Below are 24101 nucleotides of genomic sequence, written 5' to 3'. Positions count from 1 at the left end.
TCATTAACAGTCTGGAAACTTTTCTAAATTAATTTCTATTCTCAGATACTCAGGATTCCTTCCCCGTTTTCACTGATTTTTGTTGTCTTTCTTCCTTCTTCATCATAAACACTCTGAAAATTATTTTACCATTACAGACAAGCATCCTACCTTTTCAAAATCTGTTAAAAATTGGTCATAGGCTATTTTTAAATTTCTATAAAGCAAACTAATTCCTCTTTAACAGAGCCTTAAGAATGAAAGGAACTGGAATGAAGAGAAGTTAGCCTGAACTATCAAGCCTAGATGTCAAAGTGGATTTCAATATCCTAAAAGTGTTACCAGCTGATTCTTTGGCTACAGTCATTTTTTTTTTAAAGTCAGTTTGAAAAAAAAAAAAATATTATTTTAACTAGTTCTTATACAGTTCAGGAATATCTGAATCAGAGAATTCAGATGTCAAATATACTGATCACTCTTGTTTTATGTACAATAGTAAGATATACCAGCCTCTCCTGTTCCTTGAGTAACAGGATGCTATGGAGCATCACATTGCAGTGTGAATTTACAGGATACTCTGGGTTTACCATAGATATTTACATAAGGAGATAAAGTGATGGAGAAGTTATAAATTCATACTCTGATGTGCATTAATCATCCTATTTAAGCAAGCCCTAACAGTGGCTTCACAAGGACTAACATCCTGAGTGCAGCAAAGCAATTTACACGTATTCCACAGCACTGTTTTTTGTAAAAAACTCATATGGCATAGTGGGCTCTAAATTCAAATTTTCTGTTATTGTGTACTGTGTTCTTCACACAAAAAAACCCTTCTGTTTAATTAAAAGTTCCACTTTCAAATCCTCCCAAGAAATGTGTGATTCTGCAATTCTACTTTACACTATGAAAATTTTTCATACTTAAAATTATTTTAGTTTATTTAAAAACTACTTTTCAAAATATATGAAAAAAGCCTTAAGGAAGGACTATTACCATACTGTTTCCAATCCACATTAGGAGGCAAATTCAGCCACAGAATGAAGTTATTGAGTTCGTTTAAGTAGGATGGCAGTGAATGGAAACCTTTTTGGTTGTACCACACCTGGAAGAGAGAATGGAAATTGTGAATTAAAAATTAGTTGAATCTGAATGTTGATATAAAACCTCCCATACGTTGAAGAATTGCATAAAGATATCTAATTCTTGTATGACATCTATTTAGAGAAGGAGGTGAACTTGGCAGAACACAATCAATTATTTTGTACAGGTCTTTCAGAGTGTAGGAGTTAGTTTGTTTTCTACTGTTGGAGCTGTACACCCATGTTAATTACTAAATTGAGATTCTCTGATTTAATGGAACAGAGTGTCCCTTCCTTTACATGCATTTGGTTGAACGAATAGGGGAAAAAAAAATGTAAAAATAACATTTGCCAATTTGACTGAAAATACAAAAAGATGAGTAAAACTAGTGTTACAAGTGGAGAACAATACTGAAATTCCAAAAAGACTTATCTCAATAATATCTACAATTGACACACAGTATAAAATGTCTAGGAACCTAGAATCCTAGAAAGTGGGGAAAAAAAGAATCAAGGAGGCACTGTTTATAAGGTGAGTATGAAACTATTCCATAAAGAACAAAGTTGTGTCTCCACCTTCAACAAGCAATTATCAGCCATTTGTTAAGCACGGACAAAATTAATGTGGACAAACTTTAAGGCAGACAAGGCAAGCCAGTCTCTCTGAGGAGCACAGGGGAGCAATTCTGCTGTAACATATACTTTATCCTCAGATCATGCAGTATCACCCCAATTTGGTAAATATACTCAAAATTCACACTTCCATGTGCTAGCATTATTGCTGAGAGTCCAATATGTCCCAAAACTGAATATTCCGAGGTTTGAGTTTGCTTAGTCATTGGAAATCGATTCCATTTCTATGCTTCATTACCGTTAATCATAGAGCCTTTGAACCCACATGATCCATACTGAAAACTAGGTCAAATAATTATGAATGTTTGTTTTCAGTTCTAGTGACATGTTTAAAATCATCTTTGATTACTATCCATTTCTCACTCCACAACAACCTTTTATGTCCCCTTTTTGTTTATACAGCTGAAAAACTCTTAACCTTTCCCTATTTGGTATCAGCTGTTTGCTAATCTGCATTTTCTACATCTCAGTTTGATGTTGGGCGATTCTCACTTTGTGTCTGGATTCTGAATCATACTGCAAAGTGTACAGATTTTAATATAGGTCTTTCTTGCCTTAACACCCTTCTTCTAGGATTTCTGGGTTTTTATGTCCTTTCTAAAACTACCATCTATACAGTTACATGTTGGAAACTTCCCTAAAGTTTCTTTTCTCATCACTCTGATGCTGTTCTCCTCTACTGCTCTTCCACATATATGCACCTCTTCTTGATACTGGTGTAAACTTTCAGGTTATTTTTTTACATTTACTTGACACTAATTCTGTTTTTTCTTTCTTGTAGTATCAAGCTACAATCCTTATTTGGGTACTAGTTCCAGACTTTGACTGTTTATCCTGCCATGTTCTTCTCTGTTTCCCAGTGCAGATTGTCTAATTTTCAGTTCTATTTCCCTCTTTTAATAATTTATTTTCTTCTGATTTATTTTCCTGACTACCTACTTGTTTGGATCTCCACATTGTACTCTGTTGTGAGGCAAGATTTACAACACACTGTCCATTCAATTTCCTCCCATCTATCCTATATCATGCTTTGAAACACCATTCCGAGCTCCGCTGTCATTTCTACTATGCCTCTCACCCTCGAATCTCCTTTGCCATAAGCTCTGTTAGTCATTATTTTAAAAACGAGCAGCTTTGGTCTACCACTGCTCTTGCTTGCATTAGCTTTCACATTTCCCACTCTTCTTTACGTGGTCTTCACAACTTTTTGAAATCTCAACAGCATCTTATATCCCCACATTTAAAGGAAAGAAAGAAGAACAAATACCAAACTCTTTCCCCCTTTGTAAACTCATATGCAATTCCTTTGTTCTCCTCCAGTTAAACTCACACAAATTACTACACAAACTAGATCTCCCATTCTTTAATTAGCAAGAGAGTTCTTTAAAGAAATGAAGTGAGATAGAACCTAAGTGTTCTGAGAAAACAGTGATTCTTTGCACTGCTGGATATCCTGTGCAACTCGCAACTGGAGCAAAGAAAAATAAAGAAGTGATAGTGATAATTGTGAAACATAAACAAGGGTAGACAGTCTTTTTCACACCCCCACACACCCATTTCTTATTCTTATTAAGTTTTGTGCCCAACAGAAGGTTATACATACATAATGAAACTTCACTGCAATTGTGTTCATTGTATTGAAAAAAAAAAAAAAAGACAATTAAGAAAACAATAAAGCAAAATTCTGATGACATCCTCATTTAACTGAAGCAGGGGAAAGGTCTCAAGTGTTCGCAGAACACCTTAGAAATAAAATAATGTGACCAATACTCAAGTGAAAACACAAAACCCACAAAAGAGCATTGTGTGTAACAATACATTTCAATATCCCCCACGTTAATTAGCATTCTTCCTTCAAGCTACATCATGTAACTGAATAAAACCACCAGTACATAACCAAACTGAAGCTGGATATTCAACTATTTATAATCTGGCAAAAGAGGCATTTGAGGTTGTTCACTTCATCAGAAGATACATTTAAGCTCTTTTTTCTAAAGTCTTGTGACCTATTCTAAATTGATTGCAAAGGTAAAATATAAAAAAGGAAAAATATTAGTTCCAGCTGAAATACCTTTCATATTTCTTGTGCGTCACACAGGTAATTATTTACAGAGGGCAGAAAAGAGATGAGCAATGGAAAAAAAATATATAGATTAAGATGCTTAAGTTTTATTTTCATTATTTTATCTTCTATCCATGGTTGACAAAATTCCTTCCCAAGGAAAAACACAGCCTCTCACCACATCAGATATACATTTTGTAAAGACATGTTTTCTGTTATTCCATACCATTCTTACCTGCCGTTAATATTCCAGCATAATGCTAGACTGACATTTTCACTAACCCATCAATAAAAAAGGTTGAGGAGGAGCAGAGAAATCCCTAAGCATTGCTGGACCAAAATCATGATGGGGAAGCAAAGAGAAGGGCTTTAAGACTAGAGAGTTGTAACTTCCACTGGACATTTATATTATTACTGTACAGTGAAGCCTCAAATTGCAACCTTTGATATTGGAAACATGCACACTTCAGAATTTCACGTAGACAGTACAAATTGCCTTTCATGACTATTTAAAATTACCACATGTTCTTCCTATTTTTAATTATGTTACAAACAACAGCAACTATGAAATCATTGTGGAACAGTTTTTGCCCACATTATCAAAGGAAACCAAAGAAAATACAGTCATGAAAACACAAAATATTTGAGGACGAGTAGCGCGTTTGCCACAAAGCAGTGATCATCAATGAATGTCAATAATCAATGTTTTTAATCAGCCATGTTTGTCATGTGGTACATACACATTGTCAGTGTGCATGCATATAACATGCATGCAGTATATACAGCATGGTATGATTAGGTAGAGTAGGTATTTAATAGGTATTTTTAATTTGAACTGGAAAAATTGCTTGCTTTTTGAGTGGAGGAGAATAATATACAAAGATTCAGAAATTTTCTAAAATGAAATGAATCGTAGAGTAAGTCTCTTCAAATGCAAATTTCTCATTTTCTTTCATACAAAGCTATGTAAATGGTACATTCACTGTCTCATGAACAAGCCTGAAAGGTCAAAGTAAAAGTCTGCTCATTAATTACTGAAAGGTTAATGCAATAATTTGACATTGCATCAGTTGAAAGCCACTTCCAGGAGGTATTTTAGATAACACAGTGCCCTTTATAAATCTACTCCACTATTTTCTTTTGGTCTGAAATACTAAGCTTACTCACTAACAGTATACTATAATTTATCTCTGTGCTGATGGCAGGTGGAGCTCTATGCCAAAGACATTTAAGAAAAAAAAAAAAAAAAGGACCCTGGCAAAAACCACAGGGCAGGGGCATGTCAAAACAAGAGTCTAAAACGATTAAAGATACATAGGACAAAAACAGCTGTCAGAAAAACACATCCTATTGCAATCCTCTGGGACTTCAAGTTCCTAATGAAGGATTGATGGAACTGGAGTTCAAAGCTTTAAGAAATCTGGGTGTAGAAGGGAGATCACAAATGACCAGAATGAAAATATGCATAAGGTAAGGTGTGTTTATAAGACAGAGATTTTTAACAAAAGTACATGCAAAAGGCATTGCAAACAGGCAACGATTTTACAAAATTAAATGTGAAATTATATTGGATTGGAGAATATCTGTATGTTGTTTTAAGACGTGGCTGGTTTAATACTTTGTCCCAAAATTTGTTTTGGGATAGAGCTTATTTACACTGTTCCATCTCTTCTTCTTTTATAAAAGCAAATAAAATCTAGTTTCTATACCCCCATAAAACAATTCAAAGGCAGAAGCATCTTTTTTTTATGTTCTATTCTGGAATCTGGAAAATCCACAGCTTCCTCTTAACAAATCTGTTTTGCCTTGAATACAAAAAGAGAGACTACTCACTGATAATCTTCAATACTCCTCCAAGACTGCTGTTCCTCTGCTCATTACTGGTCTACATTTGAATGGATCTCAAAAGAACCTTTCAAAGCATTCCCAAGAAAAATAAAATTCCTTGCACTGGTTATTGCCCATTAGCCTCTAGATGCTATCCCAAGATTTCACAGTATGGAGATACTGTATCTTTCCAGTGCATACCAAAAGGGCTCAAGGAAAAACTCTTTATTTCAGCTGTGTTTAGAGTAACCCTTCTTTTCCTGACTTCAGAGGTAGCTCCAGACAGAAAACACTGTCTCTGTGTATCATTGCCAGACAGTACGATCTACTGTCAAGAAGATATTCACATTTCACACCCTGAGTATTTTCAGCAAGTCACACTTCTGTTTCTCTGGGATAAAAATCAGAAGTTGCCCATACTTGAATAGGGGATTGAAAACACAGGGTAGCATATTTGTTATTGTAGCTAGTCCTGGAGGCTAAATCTTTTTTTTTTTTTTTTTTTTTTTTTTTGTGGTGGGGAGAAATGTAGCAGAGAAAAGTATTCCTTGCAGAAATTAAAAAGCATCAACAACAACTCATTTTTGAGGTGTTCAATAAACTTTTGTCAATTCCGACATTGACTTTTTGTAGAAAATAAAATAAAATAAAGGAATATCTGGGCTGACTACCTAAAAAAAAAATTAAGCGTGAGCTCAGGTAGACTCTGAAATAAGTTCACAGGAAACAACAACAAAAGCCGTATCATTTGACTCATTTAAAACTGCTTCTCAGAACACAGGAGAATACTTCAAGAATTATTAACAGACAAGTGGACTATAAAAGACAGAAGATTTTTCTCCCAGTTTCTAAATGGAAGGATTGTATGTAATGATTTATTATTTGCTCAGTGCTGTGAAGTCTGGAGCCTGAATAAGTAAGCAACACATAGACACATGTGCACACACATACATGCAACCCTTACCTTAACCAGAGGCTTAGATTTGGTGTTATTCAATGTTTTATCTTGAAGGTCAAACGCTTTCCTTCCTCCAAAAGACCAACCACCATATCTGGTAATAAAAAATAAAGTAATAACAGATTACCTGCCTTAAGCTTTGCATTCTTTTCTTGCAACGATAAAGTAGTAATAAGCACGTTAATTCTTTATTTTTCAACTGAAACTAAAACTTCACCCCTCACAAACCCCTTCTCTGTTAAAAAGGAGGAGCTCAATATACTCTTGAATCAGGTGAACATTATTGCTCTTTTCCTGCAAAGGGATTCCCTCAGAGAAGACTTCATACTTTTTGAAGGCTGAAATCCCTGAGCAACAAGAGGGTTTGTGAGCAAGTGAGGTATAACTGACTTCCAGAAACATCTTGAACAGCTTGATCTCTTCCTGCTGCATTCATATTCTCGCTCAAATCTTTCATACTAAGATGTTTACCCCTATTTTTATCAAATCAGATACACTTTTTTAATGCATAAATGGCTAAGACTTCCCCTTGATAAAATCATGCTTGGTCTAGTATTTGCACTTATGTGAAAGGCAGTGGTTGAGCTGTAAAGGCATGTAAGTAAACCTCAAAATACAGCAGATTATAACCTCTGTGGCTGGTATCACAGAACATGAAGTCTTGCCAGGGGGTTACCAGCCTTTTTAGTTTAAAGAAAATATTAATTGGAATATATCCACCTCTATTTGATTGAGTCTCTGAGGACCAGAAACTATATAGCTCATCTGATTTATGCATATACATTTTCTTTCTCCAAGATACTGAAATAACTCGCTGGGTGGCAAGAAGATCCAGGGTGTGCTCAGAGGCAATTATCATGGAAGTGCTGGAGGAAGCTCCGAGAAGTGACCATGGAGGTGGTTCCATGTTACCTTAGCCTGAGCTAGAATACAGGGATGGGGAGCAGAGTGAAGCCCCTGTAGTCCAAAGGGAAATGGTGAGGGACCTGCTTCAGCACCTGGAGGTGCACAAATCTATGGGGCCGGATGGGATCCATCCAAGGGTGCTGAGAGAGCTGGCGGAAGTGCTCACCGGCCCACTGTGCATCATTTATGAACAGTCCTGGATAACCGTGGAGGTCCCAGCTGACTGGAGGTTGGCAAATGTGACGCCCATCCATAAGAAGGGCCGGAAGGAGGATCCAGGGAACTACAGGCCAGTCAGTCTGACATCGGTGCCTGGGAAGGTCATGGAGCAGATCATCCTCAGTGCCATCACACGGCACATGCAAGAGAACAGGGTGATCAGGCCCAGTCAGCATGGGTTTGTGAAAGGCAGGTCATGCCTGTCAAACCTGATCTCCTTCTATGACAAGGTGACCCACTTGCTGGACAAGGGAAAAGCTGTGGATGTTGTCTACCTGGATTTTTGCAAGGCTTTTGACACCGTTTCCCATAGCATTCTCCTGGAGAAACTGGCTGCTCATGGCCTGGACAGGTATACTCTTCGTTGGGTAAAAAACTGGCTGGATGGCCGTGTCCAGAGAGTGGTGGTAAATGGAGTTAAATCCAGTTGGTGTCCAGTGATGAGTGGTGTCCCCCAGGGATCGGTGCTGGGGCCCGTTCTCTTTAATATCTTTATCAACGATCTGGATGAGGGGATCGAGTGCTCCCTCAGTAAGTTCGCAGATGACACTAAACTGGGGGGGCGTGTTGATCTGCTTGAGGGTAGATTGGCTCTGCAGAGGGATCTGGACAGGCTGGACAGATGGGCTGAGGCCAATGGTATGAGGTTCAACAAGGCCAAGTGTCGGGTCCTGCACTTGGGTCACAACAACCCCATGCAGCGCTACAGACTGGGGGCGGAGTGGCTCGAAAGCTGCCTGGCAGAAAAGGACCTGGGGGTGTTGGTGGACAACCGGCTGAGCATGAGCCAGCAGTGTGCCCAGGCAGCCAAGAAGGCCAACACCATCCTGGCCTGCATCAGGAATAGTGTGGTGAGCCGGACTAGGGAAGTAATCATCCCCCTGTACTCGGCACTGGTGAGGCCTCACCTCGAGTACTGTGTTCAGTTTTGGGCCCCTCACTACAAGAAGGACATTGAGGTGTTGGAGCGTGTCCAGAGAAGGGCTACAAAGCTGGTGAAGGGTCTGGAGGACAAACCTTATGAGGAACGACTGAGGGATCTGGGGTTGTTTAGCCTGGAGAAGAGGAGGCTGAGGGGAGACCTTATCACCCTCTACAACTACCTGAAAGGAGGTTTTAGAGAGATGGGAGCTGACCTCTTCTCCCTGGCGACAAGTGATAGGACAAGAGGAAATGGGTTCAAGTTATGTCAGGGCAGGTTTAGATTAGATGTTAGGAAGCATTTTTTCACTGAAAGGGTTATTAAACATTGGAATAAGCTGCCCAGAGAGGTGGTGGATTCACCATCCCTGGAGGTGTTTAAGAAAAGGGTAGATGAGGTGCTTAGGGACATGGTTTAGGAGTGGTGGTGTTTTTATCAGGGTAGGTTAATGGTTGGACTTGATGATCTTAAAGGTCCCTTCCAACCTCACTGATTCTATGATTCTATGATTCTATGATTCTATGACTCTATGCCTTGATAACAACTAACAGATAAAGGCAAGTCCTCCTTATATTCTCAGTGACGTAGGTCTATGCTTTGGATCAGGAAGGACTGTGGGTTTTATACACAAAGGATAAACAAATGTTAGATAAAGGCTACCTTGCTTTGTTGGAAGGCCCCACTAAATATTCTTCCACAAGGAACCCTGAAAGATTATACAAAATATGTCCTTTCTTATTCTTCACATAGGGAGCAGAGGTATTGAAACTTGGACACATCTGAAAAACAATATACATAAAATAAGTAACACACTCTTAAAAATCAGTGGCACTACATTTAGCCAGATTTTTTAATTTTTACATAGATTTTACAGCATTGCTTTTCAACTGTATTTGCCTTTCTCAGCCTTGATTATTTTTCAATAAATTAAGTATGGTTTTATGTTTATAAGACATCTCAAATAATTGCAAGTGTCACCTACATATTAGAACCACATTTCTCTCGCAACCCGGTCAGTCAGTTTTATTTTGAAAACATCAGGACTTGTAAATGGTTGGTTGCAGCCCAGAAAGCCAACAGTATCATGGGCTGCATCAGAAGAGGTGTGACCAGCAGGTCGAGGGAGGTGATTCTGCCCCTCTACTGTGCTCTTGTAAGACCCCACCTGGAATAATGTGTCCAGCTCTGGGGCTGCCAACATAAGAAGGACATGGACCTGTTGGAGTGGGTCCAGACGAGGGCCACGAAGATGATCAGAGGGGTGGAACACCTCTCCTATGAGGATTGACTGAGAGAGTTGGATTGTACAGCCTGGAGAAGAGAAGGCTCTGGGGAGACCTTATAGTGGCCTTCCAGTACCTGAAGGGCACCTACAAGAAGACTGAAGAGGGACTTTTTACAAGGGCATGTAGTGATAGGATGAGGGGGAATGGCTTCAAACTAGAAGAGGACAGATTTAGAATTGATATTAGGAAAAAAATTGCACTCTGAGGGTGATGAGGCACTGGAACAGGTTGTCCAGGGAAGTTGTGGAGGCCCCATCCCTGAAGGTGTTCAACGCCAGCTTGGAGCAACCTGGTATAGTGGGAGGTGTCCCTGCCCACAGCAGGGGGGTTGCAACTACATGATCTTTAAGGTCCCTTCTAACCTAAACGATTCTATGATTCTGTATAAGTTTAGAAACTATTACAACAATGAAAAAGGCAAGACTGCTATTCGCTTGTTGTGCCTGAAAAGTAATACAAAAAAGGCACCAGAGGAATACAAGATGAAAAAAAAAATTCTCTTAATGCAATACGCTTCTGTAAAATTCATTGATGGACTGCAGGGAAGAATAAAGGAAGATGTTTTCTAATGATTCAGTGGGATATTCTCACAACCAAAGAAAAGGAGACAAATATTCTGATCAGACATCTCGGAAGCCTTATAAAGTATATTATGTATATCAACTGAAAAATTTTAATGCTTGACATCTCAACCCTACACAAATTAAAATTCACTCTCAGATTCTCTTTTTCCATAGCTCACAGATACAGGTTCTGCCTCTACTGTTAACTGGCTTCTCTCCTTTAAGCTTTATGGTTAATGAGCCTCTCCCTGTATGAGTTCCCATTCCCATTTTATTTAAGCTTCTTGTATTTTAAGTATATATCTCACTAGTATTAGAGACAAATTTGTTCCTTGCCCAGCAACGTAAAAAATTAGTTTCCTCCTTCCACTTTTCCCAAAACTGCATTGCTATATTTCAGACACAAGTCTTACTTAAAATATTTATATCTTTATGAAGGCAGGAACTTATTTGATTGAATGGCCCCATCCAAGGAAATAGATTTGTCACTTTAGACACAGTTTCACATTCTTGTTTATTACTCAACCTCAGAGTGAGTCAGCAGGAAAACTCACTAGTCAAGAAGGTCAGAAATTCATTATCTTTTTCAAAATGCTTTCTTTCCTCAAAGGCTGTTTTATTTTCAAATAAACAATCCAAATCAAAGCCAAATGCTAACAATTAAATCTCATTTACATTTAGATTCCCTGGTAGCTTCTATCAGGTAGGATCACCTCCTCTTCCCTTTTGAAAGTAGGTAGTCTTCCAGATGCTCTAACCTTGTTTTACATGAGTCTTTTTTTAAACAAAGTCCTTTAACACATTTAAATCAAAGTTGCATCTGCTGAGAGTAGTTCAGCTGTCTCCGATTCCTGTTATTTCAGATCAATCTATAGCCATTTCTAGTGCATACACACGCACACATATATATACACATCAAAATTGTGCAAGCTCTTTCCCTGAAGACTTCAGAACATATAGCCCAAACATTAGATAAAATAGAAGGAAATCTCCAGTCATAAGAAAGCCAGTGCTCTGAGGTTTATTTCCTCATCCCTTTCTCTAGCCCATCAAAAAGGAGAGTCAAGATATTAGATGTAATACACATACGTAATTTTTACATACATAAGTAAATACAAAATTATGTACCTCTTGTTCAGTCACACATCCACATGAATCCTGGGGTGATGTAGATTGCATCTGCCAACACGAATTATTTTTTCTAACAGGAATAAACATAACAATAGGAACAACCATCAGATGAAAGGAATATATTACTTAACAGAAGAAATCCACAGAGTAACAAGCAAATCTGGCATCTTGAACACCTTCTTCGCATTTTATCACAGTGGCAGCTGTGTCTAAAGCTGTATCAATTTTACTCATTTGTATCAAAGTGGATTCACTTACAATATATAAGTAAAGCAGCGAATGAGCTGCATACCTTATGCTTGCAGCAATAAGATAACTAAAGCATGGTCACGACTCTGCATTCCTAAATTCAGAAATCTGGAACACTTCCTAACAAATATTGTAATTATTGTCTAACCTTCATTCATATGGTCACCAGACTTGATCAAAATCCCCCTGAAATTAATCAGAAAACTGTCACTGACTTTTAAGGGATTTAGATCAAACCTTTAATAATGAAGCCTACTTATGTACTTTACCTGGATGCCAGCTTCTTCATCAGAACAGATTTGTCATTAACCTCAAGCTGCAATAAAAGCTTAAGATGGTCTACAGTACATGGGAAAAAAATATTGAATTTACAATTTACAATTAAGGAAGTAGTTTCTTTTTTCACAGTTACCCTTCTTTTGAATACATGCATGTGTGGTCCCAATCCAAGAAATCTCTCAGTAGAATCTGGGAAAGGTTTCCTAGGTTATCATCTTCAGTGCTGTTCAAAGTGGGCCAGAGGGGCATGGGGGCAGAAAAACAAACACAAAGACATTAATACGTCTGGTTCTATTAATTTTCAGGCTTAAAATCCAACATGTTTACCAAGAAATTAAAGAACAATAAAATCCATGCATAGGAAACATACCAAAACAGCAAAATTATCTCATTTTAAAAACTATATGTGAACATGTAAAGAAAATTCAATACAATTATGGCTAAAGAAAACCCAACATCTCCCCATGGCCATCCTTCTCTTTATAAACATGCATTCCTAACGGTTAGTATAGTTTAAGTGTTTTTATGTTTCATTTATAAATTCAAACAGCATCATGTTACATTTATAAAGATATCTAGATATTTGTCCAGTAGATAAAGTGATCTGTATGTGATATGCACTTAATACTGAATAGTTTAGAGCTGAGCTATAGATTCTGTAAATTATAAGTAAATAAGTAAATCTCGTTGGCTTCAAAGCTGAGCATATAGAAACTAGACATTGAGTAAGAAGGGCACCAGGCTTTGTTAATACTGTGTGACACTTTCAAACCTGATAATTATTTTGAGAAAACGGTTTCAGACCTAAGCAATTAGTTACATAACAATCTACACATATCAATTCATATTCATAGCAATCTATACAAATCTAAACATCTGAAAAATAAACAGCTATTGTATAAAGTAACCTATTCTTCTTGAATGCAAATAGTCTTTAAAATATGAGAACTCAAGGGTAAAGGTCCCAGACCCCTGGATATTGATGATGATGTATGAGCCCTTTACGTACCTAAAGAAGGATTCTGCATTGTCATAAAGTCTTGGTGTCAGCTTGAGAGAAGGATAATCAATCGCCAGCGGCTTCACACTAAACAAGGCCATTGCCAGTGCAACAAAGAGGACAGGCAGCAGCACGTTCGACAGACTCCCTCTCCAGTCTCGCCTAGTGTGCTGAAACCTCTTCATCAGAAGGGCAACAATCTGCGTGAGGATGAGACGGGGTCCACGAACACTTGAGGACCCTGTAAGTGAAATATCCAAGTGAGACCAAAAAAGTCCTTTCGGGGAAGAAGGAAAATCAAATTAAGTTTTCATATGCTTCATTTTCAAATATACAACATAATAGTCTTTTTGACAGAAAAAACAAAACTACATAAACCTACAATGGTGTCCTGGATGGAACAGTATAATGCCCCCAGTATAACTAATTAACTCTTCCTGTAAGGGAAAACAGATATTCAGCTGACGCATTATCTTTATAGCTCCCTGCACACAGCTAAAGGAGTACTGCATACCGATTTTCCCATGGTCCTTGCAGTGGTACAATCATTCTTTGTGTATTGCCACGTTTGCTCCTAGACAAATGACTACGACAAATGTGGCCTGTATTAGCATTAAGGTCTTTATCTACCATGACTGAAATGAGCGGCAACTTTTCCACAGGGATTTCAATGGGATGCCTTCATCATAGATGCTAGAGGTGGATTCTCATAAAAGCATTCCTTCCATTTCTTTGCTCGTATGGGACTGATCATATTTGCTAACGTATTAGCCAATGCAGTTTTCATAATCCCCTCTCATGGGCCCTCCCTCACATTCCCAGGGGAGGGTGTCCACAGCTTATTAACATCTCACCAATCAGACATTTTCCTGATAGACTCTCCCTTAATGTCATTTTATTGTTCTTTGTTAGACACTTGTGAATCACACCAATCACTTCACCTCTGTTTTAGACCCTAATGCCTTCTAGGCACGTGCAGGCTATTGCCAACTTCTCTCGTGGCTTTGCACATACTTCAGCCTCTTTTCTTCCTTATAGCATAGCAGTGTCTGGTAGATTTACTACCACAGGTATTTGTACTGTAGCGAGACTGAATAGCCTGTTTATCGCAGGGCTCAAAGACATACTATGTTTTATGATTCCTTGTGATTTGTCTCTTACTACCTTCCCTTCTATGTATTGAGACCACTCTAAGCAGCATTTCCTGAATAAAAATAATTGCCCATTTTGTTGAATATCTGGACTCTTGCTCTATATTTCTGATGCTGGCCAGCCAAGATACATCACAAGAAGACGCAATAAACCACTATATTAAAAATACATGTTTGCCCAAGTCACTTCTTTTTAAAACTATGTTTTTTTCTGGAAAAAGAATATATTTATTATTTAAAATTCTCATTGAGAAAGGTATGAAATGTCTTTCTGAATCATCTTAAATTTCAGTCTTTGTGACCTTAAATTCTGTCATTCCTTTGTGTTTCAGGTAAAACCAAAAATCTTGTTTACCTGTTTTGAATTTATTCTATTTGATGGTACAGAATATGCTCTTAAATCTTGCTTTAGGAGACAGGTTATAGAAGTTTCCAATCTATCTTTTGCATAAAGAATCTCAAGTTTTCTGCTTTCTCTTATGAAAATCTTTATAGTCTTAATCACCCTCACCACTTGCCTCAAGTCCCCTTATGTTACCGCTGTATACGTCTCAAGATATATTGTATTCAACAGGACTGTACTGGATATGGAAGCACTACTGATTTATACGATAGCATTATGTGTTCTTGTACTGATCTCTTGTCTTCTTTATGCATCATACCATTTTGTCTGACTATAGCCACATTGTGAAAAGTAGCCTGCATTGGGGTTTCCATAATTAACTCAGTATGGCTTTCAAAATTCCCAAGGTATTAAATCACTAAAAAAAAAAAAAAAAAAAAAGAGCTAAATACTATTCCTGTGTACACTTGCCATTTAACCCTTCATGTTTCTTAATCCTACATGCATAGTCTAATTTAATTGTCTTTTAACTAGAATCTACAAAATTAATTTTTGCTTCATAAAGCTTTTAAGTAATTCACCACCTACATTTGGTATGTATGTCAGGAAGCATAAAAGCAACACACATTTATGGGAAAACAGTTTCTGATTACCACTGATAATCATAAAGGCTAGAAGACAAGACCATCTGACCTCTCTGTTATGAAGTCAATTTTTATGCAGAAAGCTTATGGAAATATTCTCATTAATAATTTAGATCATAAAATTAAAAATCTGACCCAACTGTTAGAAGCTGTCTTGCTTGAATTACGATTACAATTATCTGGAAGAAGTGCAATTATGTTCACAATTAAGTTGTACTTTCCAATTCATCCAGACTCTCCCTTGTATTATGGAAAAGATTTTTGCCACCTTCCAATTCATATAGTAAATACCAGGTACAGGGAAACACAGCATAAGTCCTAAAATTTGGTAACCAAGATTTTGAAAATCCTTACCTATAGACTGCTTTAGAATTAGGAGCAGAATTGGAAGAGTCTCTAAATGGGTATCAGATGGTATTTTTCTCCCCTTTTTTTGCACTTCTAGAAAATAATGTAATTATAACTTTTTTCATGGCACAGTAAAATAAGGAAAAATGGGCTATGTAATGACTATGTTAACAGCCAGGAGTAGACATTTTACATTCTGCTTCTGTCATTTTGGCATTTAGACAAGTAATTTAGAGGAGGTCCAGATTTTGGGAAGATAATCCTGGAACTGAATTACCCTCCCAAAACTGTTAGCTAGCTCACATGAAACCGGTTGCATTTGGAAGCAGTATATATTCATTAGCTTATGAGAAGCTCGGTGCCAACAAGTAGTTCTAGGCTGAGCTAGTGATCTGACTTCGTTCTGCGTTTCAGCATATGCCATACTGGCATAGAAACTGCTAGCCCACCAATCTGTGCACAGCATTCCACTACAAGGCATAAAAATGTCCTTCTTACATATTTGTTTACTTATGATAAAAATAAATACAATATTGATTTTGTTTCCAGGAGGATTTTGAGGACTGATTTTCATGTAGGGCATTTGAATAAAAGGCACTTTGATGGAGTGAGGTATAAAGGGAATGCTTCTAGTCTGCGTTTCATACTATGATTGATTCTTGCTTATATATCTAATAGGGTCATGAGCTGTCTCCATACAGAGCAGGTCACAAAAATCTATATTTTGAGGGGAATTTCACAAGAGAAATTATTTTCTGGCATTTTTAGATATAAATCCTCCCATTTTCCCCCCAAGTGTTTTTCATTTTAAGCACTGTGAATGTTTCTTCTAAAAAGTTGATTCAAATTGTTTCCATCTTAAGAATTTCCTGTCCAGAAAAGCAAAGCTTTGGCAAAACTTACAGTTCCTCCTCCCTTCACCATACACACTGCCTAATCCAATTAAGTGACTTTTTTTTTTTCAGGGAAAAGGGTTCTTTTTAATTAAAAATTCAGCTTTACGTTCTGGGCCCCAGACGCCAGAATGGGATTCTGCATTGGCCTGAAGATCTTTGAGACAGAATAACAGAGATCTCGGTAACTGTAGTTAATCTAGATCTCTATTATTCATCAGTAAAATTAACATATTTTAAAGTCAAAGCATTGGTTTCTGTCACTCCACAACCTTGTGGAGAATCCCCTTCACAAATCAGATCTCCCAAGTCCTTTTCCTCAAGCCAGACAGTTGACTGATCAGAGGATTTCCTTCCTCTATCTAAGACATTCTTATTGTTCAAGATTTGACATGTACAGCATTTTAGCACCAAAATGACAGCTTGAAGTATGTAACTGATTCCTATTGAAAAATCAAGAAAGAAACAACATAACCAGAAAAATGTACTGAATACTCTCACCAAAAAAAAAAACAACAGCCAAACCCCACAACCCAAAAAACTGTCCCTAGGAAAACTACCAGCAAACTTGTAAAAATAAGGAGCTTAAAGAGCCTACTTTACATTTCCCAGAGAAATGGGTATGAATAAAAGTTAATTTTTAGGCAAAAAGCTTAGAAAAAGAATGGGGCAAACTTCAAACTACCCACCCTCTATTTAGAAGAAATAAATTCTAAATTCAGGCCTAAACACAGCAGCTATGATCTACCCACAGCAATGTGTAAGAGACTGAAGAACTGGTAGGGCACCATCGTACTTTAGAGGCAGGAACACTTTACAGTACCCTCACTCAACTCATTGAAGAAGATATATATCTGACCTTCACTGGCTAAACAGAAGACACAGCCACGTAAAGTGCTACGTGCCACGTAAAAGATGCAGGAGTTAGAGGACAACAAGCCTTCATCCATAAAATAATTTTCTTTACTGTTTCTTCCTTCATTGTTATCAAATCAGTGAAAGAGATGTATCTAAGCAACAATATTTGATCCTGGACATCACTGTTTGCATCCAGGTTTTTCACTTAGTTTTGTTGCAGGTGGTAAATACATTGTACAGACTCACGTAAGGCACATAGTTAAACGGCAATGGAAAATACATTGCTAGTATCCACCAGAGAAAAGGAAAAAAAACAAGACAGAGGTATAGCAGGCTTTTGTCCCCTTCCTTCCCATTCTTTTATTTTACTTTTTCACAAAGCACTATGACATAATCTGAAAAATCCATAGTGCAACACAGAACATGTCTATTTGTTAACAAATAAATGAGATGCAATCATTTTTGTTGTTGTTGGGAGAGGAGGAACACTTAAAACGAGGAATTTTCCAGTCATGGTTTCACACGAAATATGACTGATAGAGACATTTTAAGCACCAATCTAAAATACTCCACTACTCTTGCACACTGATATACCTTAACCCTGCCTTGCATGGGAGAGCTTTGGGATGGCTAACTAGTAAACCGAGAAATAATTAAAACCAGGACTAATTTTGGGGTACTGAATAACCCAACTGAATAGAATACATTATAGTTACCAAAACAACAAACTGAACAGAATACATTATCTAGGTTGTCAACAGCTCATTAAATGGATATATTGCCTTTGCTGACATAGGCTAAGCAGTTCGACGTGAGAACATGGAATCACAGCTTCAACACTGCAGACATCTGCAGTAAATGACTACCCCAAAAAGATTGATTCCTGCCCTCTAACCTGTTCAACTTTTGTACAGATTACTAAGTGAACTTGAAGAGTCCATCTGACTCTACCTCCTCCTAGAGCAGTCCAGCATCGGAGTATGCTGCTGCAAAGTTCTACAAAACAGTCAGAACTGGAGATTTTTAGTGTAAGAAAGAATCCAACTCAAGATGTATAGTCATTCTTTCCAGGCATACCAGGCATACCATAGACTTATCCACATTATGAATATCATCCTTTAATTTCAAGAACTTGCGTTTTTTTCAACATTAGACTATACTATTACCTGTATTATACAAATATGAGTACCATTGAATGAAAGCCAAATATTTCTTAGCAATTCTACAAATTAGATAAAACCTAAAAAATTAGATCCCAATTTTCCCTTCCTTTACATCTTCACAGACATCCACAACTATGTATAATAGGTATTATAATTCTATCATATGAAGTATTAATTTAGGTATCTGTAATGCCCATACAAGACACAAAGAAGGTAAGCCTGCCTCTTGAATTCACATATAACTAATACTGAAATACACATGGCAGTTCCTCACTGTTTTAGCCTTCTATTTAATGCAAGAATACCCAGCCTCATACCACTGCAAAAATCCATTAGGCTTTCTGATCACTCATATCAAAATAACAGAATATCCTCTAAAAGTATAAATGTCACACCATGGAACACCACCTCATGTGTGGTAATAGATAAGAATTTAAAACAGATGTGCATCACAGCCACTCTCTATTTTAAGAAGAAATTTTGAGTAGCAAAAGCGTCTGAATGGCATTTAGCAAGTAAATATGGTAGGTATACATTCAGTGAACTGAGACCTCTGCTTTTAATTTAGGGACGTGTTTTATAATCTTACCTTCCCAAACCTACTTGTCTGTTTTATCTATCTATTGCATTCAGTTTTAAAAGTAGACTGAAAGCTTTCAAAGGCAGTTAGAATCTGGGTTTTTTATCCTTACTATTAGTCCGTAGGGTGTCTGGAACAACAGGGCTTGACTTTAGACTGGGTTTCCAAGGTACCACTGCTAGTGTAATAAACAATAATAGCCACCCCAACAGCTAGGAAAAAAACAACGCCCTACTTGCTGCTGATGTGTTAGCTGATGTCAAAACACCACTTCTTGTTTTCACTGGTATGAAAATGGGTGGGCACGTAGCCATAACACAAGCTCGACTGAGTATATATTTATTTTGGAATGTAACACTTGTAGTGAATGGTACAAGCACCTACTCTGGTTATAAAAACACTGTCATAACTTCCAATGAAGGGAATTAGTTTTCTAGTACAAAATAGTCAGTTTTCATACAAACACTGCCATAACTTCCAATGAAGGGAATTAATTTTCTAGTACAAAATAGTCAGTTTTCTTCCCTTCTCTATCTAGCCAGAAGCACACAAATAGTGCACAAGCAGAAGGAAATGGGAAACAAGGGTGCTGCCTCCTATCCATTACCCTACAGACACCAAAGGGAACCAAAAAGGGTTGTTACACTGACAGCCAAGCTGATTTGATGAATGGCCATCTAAACTAGTCTGGTCCTGACAGAAGGACACATTGCTGAACACACTGTTCCCATAATTCATAAAAGTAGGGTTTCATTTCTTTCTACAGCTCTGACTTTCAGGGCCTAATACAATCTCTGTTGTTACATTCCCATGTTTTCTCCCACTTTGCCTTGATTTATATCTCTTCTCTACATTTTAGTTGGGGTTGCTGCCAGCCTAAACCATACTGAAAAAGAAGCTGGAACCACGTATTTTTTAGCTTTGTGTGGCAAAATCTACCGTGGCCAAAGCACCTTCATCATGATGAGATGGGCATATTCTTTGGAAACAAATAAAAGACAAACATTCAGCCAGGTGGAGACAATCCTATCATACCCTGAAAAGGAAAATTACTGTAATTTTGGGAGCCCTAATTCTCTGATTGTGAGTTTCTTCATGATTAACTTGCAACATTAACAAACATGATAATTTCAATTTCCAGGAGATGATAATTTTCTAAATAGATATGCTTTTATTGTAGTATTATCTCCCCTGCAGTGATGCACCTGCAACGAATTGCCACGTGGAGGAGGGGACAAGAGGAGGAACAGTTGAAAAACAGGCACAGAATGGTGGTTACAAAACGGAAGCCTATTTGCACCTTCTGTCTGCATTCTTCAAAAGCACAAAAGCAGAGAAGTACGGTCTGTCAGAACTGACAACTGATTTCATATATATACGTGTCTGTGTATACATGTATATATATACACATACACACACATCTCAGACTTGGCAAAGAGAAAGAATACATTTCTACATGCACAGACAAACATCCATCAGATACATCTTTTGCACTAGGATATACCCTCTCATTACAACAAGCAGCACACTTTTTGAGATGGGTTCCTTTTATTTGTAGAAGGGTAAATCAGTACTCGGAAAGCTATTAGAATTCAACCCACTGAATGCAACCCATAGACTCGGGTTACAACGTTTCAAGACTGAGTCCGATGTATACCATAGGGCTACAGCCCACAGCACATTTGCTGTGTTTGGTGAAGGTTTGGTGAAAGAGCAGGACAGCAATACAATCTGAATGTTCCCTCTACCACAGCACTTAACATTAAGTGTGAGACTTAATGCTAAATATCTTAGCATTTTCAAACTAGACAGATTAAATGTAGCAAGGGCCAAAGGAACTATATATTCAAAGCGGGTGTTCCCGAGTACTTCCCGCTGGCAACTTGCTTCCCAGAAAGGCGACTTTTCAATTGCAGTTGTCCAGTTTTGTACTGCAGCTGACTTTTGTTATGCAGCTGCTCAGTTTGCATTGAGTGGCCTTTGGAGGCACCGTATAAAGCACTCTGGAACAAGCCTCCTGGAACTGCTCGGAGAAAACTCAGACAACGCATGGAGCAAACCTCTTCAGCAGGGCCCAGATTTCACCCTGATAGACAAGGACATTCTTAGCCACTTTAACTTTTACAATTTGTGCAAGTATTAGCTCGATACGAACAAAGTACTTGGCCTAAAATATTGCAACTTCCATAATCAAGAATATTTTTAGACATTATCTCTACTGGAATTATTCTATTAACAATAAAATCGTATCAGAGTTTGTGCAGGGAAACAATTCAAAACTGAAAGATGACTGAGTTCTGCAGAAGACATGTTTTATTCAGACCCACAGCTATAGCAAACAATTGAAAAATGTATTTGATGAATAATGTCTTTCCTCAGGCATCCTGGTATGTCATAAATAGTGGTATTAACAGCTACAAGGATCCTGATTAACAGAACCAACTGTTCCATTTTTTCTAATGCCTCCAATGAATATGGTAACCCAGATAAACTGCAAAAATAGATCGAGACAGATAGAAAGAGAAAAAATTTTATGGGTAAAAATTTCCACCTATACAAAAGTCCATCATCAGGTTTATGTATCAAAGTCCCACTTGCATATTTCAAATGGGGAATTAACTGGCAACAGTGTAATATACAAATCTTATCAAGGTGTCACCTTGTCATCTATATAAGTTTATTGCATACACAGTTAACAAAAAGAAGTGCAGTCCTAAGTGCTGTCTGCTTGGCATACTGCCTTTCATACTGAATCTACTTTGGATGTTGTCCCTGTGACTCCTAAAATAGTTTTTTTCAGTGTTGAGAAATGAAAACCTTGTAGCCCTAGAGAATGTTGCTAGTATCAAGAAAACAGAAATGTGACTATTGATAATGTCCTTGTGGGCTTTTGTAACACAAAACAAATGTTTTAGTGACAGAGCAGAGACTACAATTTCACCAAAGGAGATACTTTTGAGAAGGTAGTAGACACATGAAAATCTAGTTTCATGTGGAAGTACCGACCTAAAATACAGCCTTGCTAGCACAACTAAGACATGTACCACACCTTCTACATATCTATAGTATTTACTCATTAGATGAAGCAAGATGTTAAAAGGACTTCATGAAGCCCTTTCCCCAAGCAACTTTCCATTTCAGACTGAAAAGAAAGTATACTTAGTCTTGATAAACATGTCTTCAAAAAATTGATCATTTACATTGAATTACTTACATAGTTCAAGTTAAAGCACCTGCATTTGCTGGTGCAACAGCATTAATAAAACAAAGTTGTGTTTTAAAATATTTGTGCACATGTGTGTACATACACATACACTATCTTGCGGAAAAGCAGAGTGGGGTCCCACCTGCAGGGAGGAGCGGACAGGACAGGTGACCCAAAACTGACCAACGGGGTATTCCATCCCATCTGCCTCATGCTCAGGATAAAAGCTGAGGGATCAAAGGGTCACTCTCTCTTCCTTCAATGGCCCACGTCTGAGGAGGACTCTGTTTGTCTGCCTGTGATCCCGATCCTGAATCCACTGCCCCAGTGCCAGCCGGTGTCGTGATTTTCATCTCGGAAGCTTGATATGGTTTTGTATATATTTCATTATTTCTTTTTATTTTATTATTAATATTTTATTAAAGTAGTTTAGTTCTTTCTAAACTCATAAGTCTCTTTTTCCTCCTCTGCCTCTCTCTTTGAAGAGGGGTAGAGGGGAGTATCTGTCAGTCCCATCTGGGGTCCCTCAGGTCCCCAGTAGTGGATTTTGGCCTAAACCACAACAGCTAGGAAGACAATATTACTACAGCAAAAGCCACATTAGTATTACACCAGGCAACCCATTGCTATTTAACTTGCAGTTGCTTTTCAGATAACAGATGATCACATAATCCATATTCTGAAAAAACAATTCTGAAGATGTTGCAAATGTGAAAAAAGTGGAATACCTCCAAAAAGTGAAATCAGGCCATTCTTAAAGGGAACGCAGGAGTACTGTCTGCCAGATCTCATTTATCCTCTGAGGAAGAGTTCTACTTCTTTTATATTCTTTTCTTTATTACTTTTTTATTTTGGTAATAATTACTTAGGATAGGAATTATTACAGCATGAAATGGAAGACAAGCGGTCCTACAGAGTGGAGAACAAGACTCCTGAATATTTCATTAAAAGACAGGATTTTAAAAAAAACATGAAAGATCATAAAGGCTGTCAATACCTTTTCCATGTCTGCAGCTGTTGTAATAGCCTCAACAAAATACAGGAACTAAAAGAAAACAACAGGAAGTTCTGGAGTGCAAAGGAAATGCTGGAGAAAGAGAGACAGAAGGGAGCACTAGCAAGTCTGAGCGAAAACAGCACCTGTATGAAGAAATATACTGTCAAGAAGAAAGCAAAGAAGTGTTTATAGGCAAGACAAAAGCTACACAGCTGAGATGATTTGATCACTTGGTTTTCAAGATGTTAAGGGAGTTCACGTTTTATGTTTCACATAACAATTATCTTTGGATAAATAAAGCATTCCTAGTGCACCCAAAACTATCTGTATGCTTTGCCCTTCAGCTCCAAGAAATGTGTGAGCATAGTGGATGAGCTTCCAACCTATTTAATTTCTGAAACAAGCGCTACTAATAACTAACATGACAAACAATCTAGACTATTATGAAGACAAGGCAGTAGGTTGTTGGAAAGAGCAGGTTCAAAATATTCTCATACATTCACAACAGACAGTAAGAGCTGGGAGATGTTAATATCAAATACAATGTTCTGTTTAGAAGGCATTTGAGATATGTAAAAATTCAATATATAGTCATCACCATCGAAAGTTACATGCATACCAGTTCTGGTGACCTAAAACCTCAAAAAAAGTCTCTCTGATGATTCTGTTTCTTCTAAGTGGGATAGAAAAGGCATCATCTCTTCCATCACAAGATGGAGTGATGTAACAACTTTCCTCATTTGTTTTTAAGTAGTTAGAAACTGGAAATGCTCAGTAAACTTCAGACCAAAATCTGAAGTCTGGATCTATATCTATAGCACAACAC

At 37.6% G+C, this 24101-nt stretch overlaps 1 protein-coding gene across 1 annotated transcript in view; it reads right to left on the bottom strand.

The window, feature by feature from the left end:
• ABCA13 (ATP binding cassette subfamily A member 13) overlaps nucleotides 1-24101 on the bottom strand; it is a gene marked incomplete at both ends in the record, with an annotated part of 191390 nt that overhangs the window by 60653 nt on the left and 106636 nt on the right. Inside the window, 3 exons of the mRNA XM_082499202.1 lie at nucleotides 973-1081; nucleotides 6545-6632; nucleotides 13103-13334. Of these exons, the coding sequence (XP_082355328.1) occupies nucleotides 973-1081; nucleotides 6545-6632; nucleotides 13103-13334 (429 nt within the window). The remainder of the gene's footprint in view (nucleotides 1-972; nucleotides 1082-6544; nucleotides 6633-13102; nucleotides 13335-24101) is intronic.

Source organism: Vanellus vanellus, assembly GCF_965231255.1.
Source record: "Vanellus vanellus genome assembly, chromosome: 2".
Classification (NCBI taxonomy): Eukaryota; Metazoa; Chordata; class Aves; order Charadriiformes; family Charadriidae; genus Vanellus; species Vanellus vanellus.
This window is presented reverse-complemented; position numbering and strand designations above follow the sequence as displayed.